We start from the raw sequence: 9,140 nt of genomic DNA, 5'->3' as shown, positions 1-9,140 counted from the left end.
GTGGGGACCGTCGGGCCGGACAGGACACATCTCCCTGAGCCGCAACGGTCCTGCAAGTGGGTTCCGGGACCTTTGCTTTATTTGACAACTTATCGCGGGCTTTGGGGGGAGCTGTCCCCGCATGACGAACCGGTCAGTGGGGAGAGGCGGTCCCGGGACTCCGAAGGACCAGAAGAGCGCGCGTCCCGCCAAGTGACAGCTAGCGCCCCGCTCCGTCCGCTCCCCGGCCCCTCCCCCGGCAGCCAGTCTCCGGGCAGAGGTGTCTCGCGCCAGCGGTCCTCCCCCTCTCCCGCTCGTCCGAACCGAGCCTCAGCGGGAGCCCCGCCCGTCTCCGGGCAGCTTGAGCCCCCAAGCGCTCGCCCAGCCTGTCAGTAACCGCCGTTTGCGCTTTCTTTCTTTCTATTTTTTTCCTCCTTTTCTTCTCTTTCCCCCTTCTGCCTTTGTCCCGCTTAGTAACTGGGCTCTGACCAATCGCCGCCTCACCGGCCGGCGCCGGATAGCTCCTGATTGGCCCGCTCGGGGCGCGCAGTCATCTCCCGCTCCCTCGCCGGAGCGAGGCAGACAAAAGACGCAGGCTCCGGGGTCCGGCAACTGGGATCAGCCAATCACAATCCCCCTTATCCTCCCCCCCCACCCCTCCCCTCTCTCCTCTCCCTGCCAGCCCAGCTCGCGTGCTCCCGGCACTGACTCCTGGCGAGCGGCCAGCGCCCGGGCCGTACCATTTGTTGGAGGCTGGGGGAGAGGCTTGGTGGATCCTTAGGGCGCCGAGTGCTAGACAGAGATGGAGAGAGAGGAAAGCTGAGATGGAGGACAGTTTCCTGAACACTTTCTTAGGCACCTGACCTAATCCCCAGCACACCAAAGCGGAAGATAGTGGAAGGGGCAGTGGGGATGCTGGTCGTCTCCCCTGCCCCGCGCGGCTGGGTGGCACCTCAGCGGGGGAGCGTGGGGGAGGGGGACATTGTTCCCCCCTCCGCGCCGTTAAAATGAAACTCTAGTGGCTGGAGTCCGGGCAGAGCGTGAGGGGAGCGGGCTCCGGCGGGCTCGCTTACTGCCGGGCGAGAGCGCCTAGCGGAGCAGAGCCGCCTGGACTCTCCGACGGGCCCCACTCCGGAGGCTGCAGCACCTTTCGGTTCCGAGCCCGACAGGAGCCGAGCCCAAGTCCTGGCCCCTGAGGGGATCGCTCTCTGCAGACTAGTGGGACCCCGAAACTTGAACGCAATACCCAGCCCCCCTTTTATGCCCGCCTTTGTCACTTCACCTTTCTCCCAAAGCCTTTTTTTTTTTCTTCTTTTTTTTCCCCATTCTCCCTCACGCGAAGGACACAAAAGTGGCTTCCGCGTAAAGCTCTGGAGGCAGTGGGAGCTCTTCTCTTTGGAAAACGACTGTGTAGAAGGGATTTTTTGGGACGCCTCGTTTAAACACCTCTGCCCTTCTACCCCCAAGCCTCCCTTTACCTCTCTGAGGAGGAAGACCCATAAACTAAAAGTTCGGGGGGTGCATTTTGCTTTTGCTGGGTGCTGTAGGAAGAGAGGAAGGACCCGGTCCTCGTCTACTAGTTGGCTGGACTAGTACCGGCCTTTGGAAATCCCGAAGTACATTTCCTTGTGGGACTTTTACAGATATACATTTTTAGATTTTTAAGTATTAGATAAAAAAATATATATGTGTATATATATATGCTTTCTATATATCTCCTGACGACCTGCCCCTGACAGCGAGATGTACAATACGGTGTGGAGTATGGACCGCGATGACGCAGACTGGAGGGAGGTGATGATGCCCTATTCGACAGAACTGATATTTTATATTGAAATGGATCCTCCAGGTACTTGGGAGAAAAAAAAAATCTTGTGATGGGTCTGGTTTGTGTTTAACGAGACGTTGGTGATGTTTTCAGGGCAGAAGTATTTCTAGTGCGTTAGGTTCGGATGAGAGGCAGATTTGCAGTTAGAGCTGCAGTAAAACTGCTGCTGTTTTACGCGTTCAAAGTTTGCAGTTAGGACCTTGATCCTATTGTCCTGCGAGGGTGGGGGGTGGGGGCTGGAGTGGGGGTGGGAGCAGAGACCCGTTTCTTTTACTTCTTTGCCTTTGCGTGTCGTTAGGGTTTTGTCGTGCTCCCCCCTCTTTTTCTTTTTTCAATTAAAGACTATTCTACCTGCAAAGGATGCTTTATGTCCTAGGGAGTCTTTCCCTTCGGAGGAATGCTTTAAAATTTGCCATTTCAAACATTTGTCTCCTTTGCTTTCTGGTTTTACCTTCGTTAACTTTTGAAACTGGGTTGCTTATGTGATTATTCATTTAAGACTCCCCCCCCCCCCCGCCTTTTTTTCTTACAGAAACCAAATGCCGGTTAGTGATTTTCAGGGATTGGGCTTGCTTATTCAGTCATGGCCTCATTCAGAGGTTTTTCTTCTTAGAAATATATAGTCGCTCAGAGATCTACGTGCAGTGTTTTACTACTCTTTAATTTATGGTGATTTAATATGTGGGATAGGTTTAATATAACTTCAGTTCTTAATAGTAAAAAAGGAGCAATCTGCCTTCTGTGAATAGATGTGATATGTACATATGGGTGATATGTTGGAATACACATAATGTATATAGATACTGTATTTTTAATTTAGAGCTTTGTGTGAGACCTTTACAGACATTTTGTGTATATGCGAGGAAAGGAAGAGGAAGGGGAAAATGGAAAAGTTGGGTGATTTCCTTTAAAGTCTACCCCATTTTGTGATTATTAGCTGTCAGATTTTCAAACCCTGGTTGCAATTATACACAGTGCTTTATGTAATGATTTTGAATAAGTAAAGGGCCTTTGTGCTTCTTATTTTGTTGAGGATGAACTCTTTATGTCTTAAAAATGTGTTTTAGTTAATAAATCGTGTGTCGTTGGGGAACCTCATTACTATAAGGCTATATAATTTTGGAAACGTTTGAAAGGATTTGAGCCCATGGAAGTGTAATGAAGTATAACTGTCTTATAGAATGCATATAGAATTGTTTCGTGTGTCCTTGTGAACAGTGAATTATCCTTTTTTAAAAAAATTAGTTGTAGAGTATTAAATGGTGCTATGTTTCAAACTAATGCTGATACTGAATCAACCTTTTTGTTACTTTCAATGATCACCTAGAATTTTTCTTTTCCTCTCGTTTTGGAGCCTTCTTTACCTGCTTTTATGATTGTGACTGCAATCTAGATGCATCTTTTCAGTGTTTTGCAAAGTTTGTAAGATTTACCACCCATCTATTGTGTTTTTTCCCCTTTGTTTCCTCCTAATGGTAAAGCATCATTTCTATTAGATGCATTTGTCACTCATGTAAATGGAAATTTAATACATCGTTGATTCTTCTTCTGTAAAAAATAAGGTTAATAATTCTTTATTTTTGCTACTATAGGAATTATATATTCATACTGCTCAGAATCATACTGTATCATTCAGCATCTTGCTTTGCAGACATACAAAGGGAATTTGTTGGGCGGAGAGATGAGTGGGGAGGAGGGGAGAAAATGAAGAAGGCATTAATGTTGGAAAACTGAAAAATGAAGGCCTAGTAGTAAAATATTGGCCAAGTTGAGTTGAGTTATCTAAAATGATTTTAAGAAAGGTTGACTATTATAATTATGTGGTGGTGTCTTATGAGGTTATATGGAAATTTCTGATCCAAACTTTTGTCTATTCTGTTGGATATAAACTTTTTAGTTCAAAATGGTCATCCTTGATGAAATTTTGCATACTAGGTTCTATTCAGAATTATTGAAAATACTCATGTTGTTGTTTGTCACCCATTTTGTAGCCTTAATATAGAATACTTAGTTATCCCTAACAACTTTTTAAAAAAAGAAATGCCTTTAAATATGCTAAAATAATGCCTGTGAAATGAATGGCTTTTAATGAAAATTTGAACACCAACCTTGTTTTGTGTGAAAAAGTTTTGAAGCATTAAAAACTAGGTACATTAGTAGTGAAGTTGCAGCATGTCTTGTATCTGTCTTTTTCCTAGTTCTTATCTCAGATCAAGCTCATATTTCCTGCCTGGACTGGTGTAATAAGCACAGTTACTTCTCAGTTTCTACTTTGTCTAGTTCACAGTATTATTAAAGTATTTTCTGATGACTTACCTTCCAATGGTAAGTCTTCCAGTGACTTAAAGACCTTCCAATGGCTTCCTTTTGCCTTTTGGAAACAATACAAAAAGCAACCCACCCCAAATTCCTTACTCTGTCCTGTAAGTTCCTCTTTTTTTGCTTTTAACCTAATTTTCAAGTCTTTTTCTTCTCCTGGAGTATATCTCAAGTTATTTAGAAACTATTTTGTACTTTCTGTTCCTTGAATGTATACTTTTTCCTCCTCTTGGATAATCTTTCACTTTCAATGGTTACTTGTTAAAATTTCATTTTATGTTTAAGATCCAGATTAGAGGCCTTTTTTCCAGGATGTATGTTCCCTGGCCCCTTCTGTTAGAAGACATCTCTCCTTCCTTTTCTCTTCCTCTTCTAGCACTTTTCAGATAGAACTTACTCCCATTCTGGAGTATCTGTTGAGCCCATTGCTTTAAGAATAGTTTACCTATTTACTTAAGTGTAGGTTCACCTATGGAATTGTCTTCTCATCATATTATGAAGTTCATAGCTTGCTCAGGGTTTTGTAAATAGTAGGCAATTTAATAAATATGTGTTGAATCTATAAATATCTGAGGAGCACTGTTTCTTTGTAGCCTTTAAGTGCTTTTCCACTTGGTTACCTCATTCTTGGGTATTTCAATAACCTAGGTTTAAATAATTTTTTTAAAGATTTGTTTATTTATGCATAGAGGAATTGGGGTATAGGACATGAGAAGACTCGCCAGAGACAGTGGGAAACAGAACAGGCAGATCTAGTGAAATACACTGCTGAGGGCAACTTCAGGGGAAACAGGAGGGGTCTGACACACCATGTGGGTCACCTCCCTGGCTGTGGATATCTTCTTAATGCTGCACTTTTATCCATTATACCAATCAGGGAGCGCCCTAAATAACTCTTGAATTAGATAGTTATTGATTTAGGGATCTTAACTGTAATATGTATAATAAATAGTTTAAAAATATTTTTAATCTTATTTTAGTTTGAACATAAATGCAAAATTATCTATTATTTGTTGTTTCTGCTGGTCTCAAAAACTTTTCAGAGGTATTTCCCTTCAGTCTATATTTTCAAAAACTATCATTACTGGGCATCCTGAAGGATTCTAATAATTGTGTGTCTTGCTACACCTACCATAATTTACTAACAATATAAAGATTGGATCCAAATGGGAGTTTAATATCAAATTTTTTGTACTTTCCAGCAGCAATAAAAATTCTGAATCACTCAGATAAAACAAAGTTTTTATTTTGAACTGTTAAGATTGTGGTTCAGAGAATTGCTTATACGCATCTTGATTAGTCTTGCTATGGATTTGGGAATTGGGATTATAGTCCATAGCAGAATAGTTGCTGTATAGCCTTTCCAATAGTTATTACAAATACTCAAATAATCACAGTTTCACTAACATTTATAGATAGTGATCTACTAGCCTGTACTTTAGTTTTGACATTGTTATTAATTATATTTTGGGAAGATACAGTAAATGATTTTTTATTTTAATTAATGGGTAAAATTCTTTTTAAAGATTGTAAGCTTTTTTTTTGGTTTTATCAAGACAAGTTTCTGAAATTATCTTTAGGGCAACAAATCTCTTCAGTGGTACTTAGAAAGTTAAAAGTTATAATTGTTTGATAAAATTAATACAGGAAGATCTAGAAAAGTGGCTCTCAGTACCCCTTTTAGTCTTAAAAATTATTGAGGAGCCCACAGAACTTCTATTTAAGTAGGTTATATTTGTTGATATTTACTGTGTTTGTATAAAATTGATAATTAAATTTGTTTAAAAACAACAAGCTAGCATAAAATTTTAATAAAAAAAATAACTATTGGAAAGCAATAAAATGGGTCCTCCCTGGCAGCACAGCAGGTTAAAGCACAGCACTGCAAAGCTGGCCAAAGCCAGCGTAGGTACTAGCTCCATCCCCACCTGGAGCTGACCCACATGGTGCAGCAGACCTCTCTCCTGTCTCACCCGCTGCTCCCCTCAGCAGTGTACTTTGTTGATTTGCCTATTCTGGTCCTCATTCTGTCTCTGGTGAATCCTCTCACAACCCCTGCACCTCTGGCCTGGACCCCAGTTCTGTATGCATAAATAAATTAATCTTTAATAAAAAGAAACAAGTGAGAGTGGCATTGTTTTACATTTTTGCTAATAACTTTGGCTTTCTAATCTTTAATGTTTGACTTAATAAAAGACACCTGAATTTCCATGTTTACTCCTGGATTTAGTGTTTTAAGATATCATAAGTTAGGACCTCTGGAAAACTTCAATGTACAGTTGTGAGAGAATGAGTGTGCATAGGCAAACAGTGTCTTGAAATATTTTGAAAATAATTTTGTCTTCTTGGGCCTTCTGAAAAGATCTTAGGGGCTCATAAGAGCTGGACTATGAACTACTAGTTTAGAAGTCACCTGACTACCTATTTTGCTCATCAACCAAGTAAAATATCTTGACTTTCTTGAAGCCAAATGAAAAGATTGTTTCAGGAAAGTTATTTGCTTACTCAGGCGTACTCAGTATTTTCACCGGGGTAAAATACAGACTAACATACTGGTGGAGAACTGGCACGCTGGTCCATGGTTGGGGAAAATATCTACTGAGAAACACACAAACTGTCTCCTACCACAGCATGATTCTTAGGTGTGGGTATCCTACTCATGTGGCTGAATTTTCTTATACTCTGAATTCAGTTTCCTGGGTTCATTTTCTGTGTGTGCAAAAAGATCTTTTATGATCTAGGTGTCACTTGTTTTAAAGATTTATTTAAAACAAGCAGAACTGGGGTATAGGCCAGAGATGCAGGGGTGGTAAGAGGATTCACCAGAGACACAGTGGGGAGTAGAACAAGCAGATTAACTGAAATACACTGCTGAGGGGAGCAGCGGGCGGGTCAGGAAGGGTCTACTGTGCCATGTGGGTCACCTCTGGGATGGGCATGGAACTCATGCTGAAGTAGCTTTAGCTTCTTAGTGCTGTGCTTTAACCCACTGTACCACCAGGGCGGGCCTGGTGTCACTTTATTTTTAATGATATCTTTGTATGGGACAAATGTCAATATAATGAAAGGATATAAAAGTTTTCCCATTTTTTAAAAAAAATCTTATTAAAAAAAGATTAGTCATTGCTTTCATTTAATATATTAGTTTTCCAGCCTTGCATCATTAGAAGGATGGTGACTCTTCATCTTATAATTCTTTTAAAATTTATTTTTGTATTGAATATCTTTATATTTTTCTTAGAATGTAGGTTGGACATGCTTATGGTCACCATGTTGAACAAGATAGGTAGAAAAATAAACTACATACATGTCTATGTGATATAATTTTATTGATATTAAAGGGGAATGCAGCCCAACCTTAGTAGAAAGAACACAAACTTTGGAAACAAATGATATGGTTTGCCACGTAGCTTTGCTTCTAACCCTGCTCAAGTTTACATGACTGGTTTAACCTTTCTGAGCATAATTTTCTCTTTTGTAAAACTGAACTAATCCTACCTTTCAGAGTTGTTTTTGGGAATAAATATACGATATCAATATCTAGCGCATTGTTTGGCATGTGGCATGTAGCCAGTTCATTAGAACAAATATTTTAAAAGCTACTGATTACATAATTATCCTAAGTCTGCCTCTTTGGATGCAGTCAAAACCTTTTGAGTTATGTTACCGCCCCCTCTGTTTTCTTGATCTCTGTGTTAAAGCAGGGTCATTTTATTTTTCAAAGAGTTGTCTAGGGTCTTTTCTAGTTATAGTATCTTAAGAGTCTATGGAAATGTCATGCAGAGTCACCCTTTCTTTTTAGTTTCTCCTGCTCTTGTCCAGTTCCTCATCATATCACATTTGAAATGACTTCTAATGAAGGTAATAGTTGCTGAGATTTGTTGAATAATTGGTATGTTAAATGTGTTTATGTGTGCTATTTCTTTTAGTCAAACAACCTTATAAAAATAGGCACTATTACTTTATCCCACTTTATAGACAGGACAAGGGGAGATGTTTTTAGTAACTTATTCATACTAGCCTCACAGCTAGCAGGTAGCCAAGCAGGTCTTTCTGCTTGACTCTTAACACTTAGGTTCTTAACTGGTAGCTCCTAACTGGCTGCAGTTTCTAATTTTTCCTCTCCCTCCCCTGTAAATTTATCCTCAGTTGAATTCTTTAGCCAGGTTAATCCTATTGAAATTATATTTTCATTGTCTCATTGTGCTAATTTTCCATTCTCATTTTTATTCTAGACCAATTCTTTGCTAGTCCTTGAATATACCTTGCTTATTCCCATTCTCCAGCTTTTTGCTTGTGCTGCTTCCTTTGTTATATTATACTCATCCTGCTCTCATCTTCAAGTCAGGGTCCTTTGCCAGTCCCCCTTCTTTCTCTCTTTTTCCTAAAATTCTAGCGCTGAATCTCTTAGTTGTCTAGGGCTGTAGTCTATTATTTTGATAAAAAGTTGTGTGTTTCATTATGCCATTTAATTATGTCATGAATATAACTTTGCCCTCCAACAAGAGGTCAGCTTCTTGAGGTTAAGCTATCATATTTTTTTTAATCTTCTTTTTTAAAAAAAAAATTGTTAGGTCAGTCTTGCACAGCAGTTAGCCAAATGTAGATTTAAATTATCCAGTGTGGTGTATATCAGTTACATTTAGAACAAGTTAAGTCTTGGAGTAATAAATTATCACTTAGCTTGTGTCTCTGGGCAATTTACTGATTTTTTCTGTTTCCTCACCTAAAGAAATGGGGATCATAATGTTCCTACTTCATTAGGATTTTTGTGAGGAGTTAATAAATTAATAGCTATAAGCATATAACAATGTGTATGGAACATATTAAGTACTCAAATGCTTTGTTCATGTAGTAATTAATATTTTTCAACAAATATTTATTTCTAGGCACTGTTCTAGGTATAGCACTGAACAGAACAGCAGAACTCCCTAAATTCAGAGTATATATATATATATATATTTTTTTTTAAAGATTTATTTATTTATTTGTACAGAACTGGGGTACAGGCCAG

At 39.9% G+C, this 9,140-nt stretch overlaps 1 protein-coding gene across 1 annotated transcript in view; it reads left to right on the top strand.

The window, feature by feature from the left end:
- The first annotated feature begins 935 nt into the window (after positions 1–935).
- PIK3R3 (phosphoinositide-3-kinase, regulatory subunit 3 (gamma)) overlaps positions 936–9,140 on the top strand; it is a 59,011-nt gene continuing 50,806 nt past the window's right edge. Inside the window, exon 1 of the mRNA XM_004678951.2 lies at positions 936–1,828. Within this exon, the coding sequence (XP_004679008.2) occupies positions 1,723–1,828 (106 nt within the window). The 5' untranslated portion in view covers positions 936–1,722. The remainder of the gene's footprint in view (positions 1,829–9,140) is intronic.

Source organism: Condylura cristata, unplaced genomic scaffold (genome assembly GCF_000260355.1).
Source record: "Condylura cristata isolate star-nosed mole 26May11 unplaced genomic scaffold, ConCri1.0 scaffold00008, whole genome shotgun sequence".
In the NCBI taxonomy this organism is placed as follows: Eukaryota; Metazoa; Chordata; class Mammalia; order Eulipotyphla; family Talpidae; genus Condylura; species Condylura cristata.
This window is presented reverse-complemented; position numbering and strand designations above follow the sequence as displayed.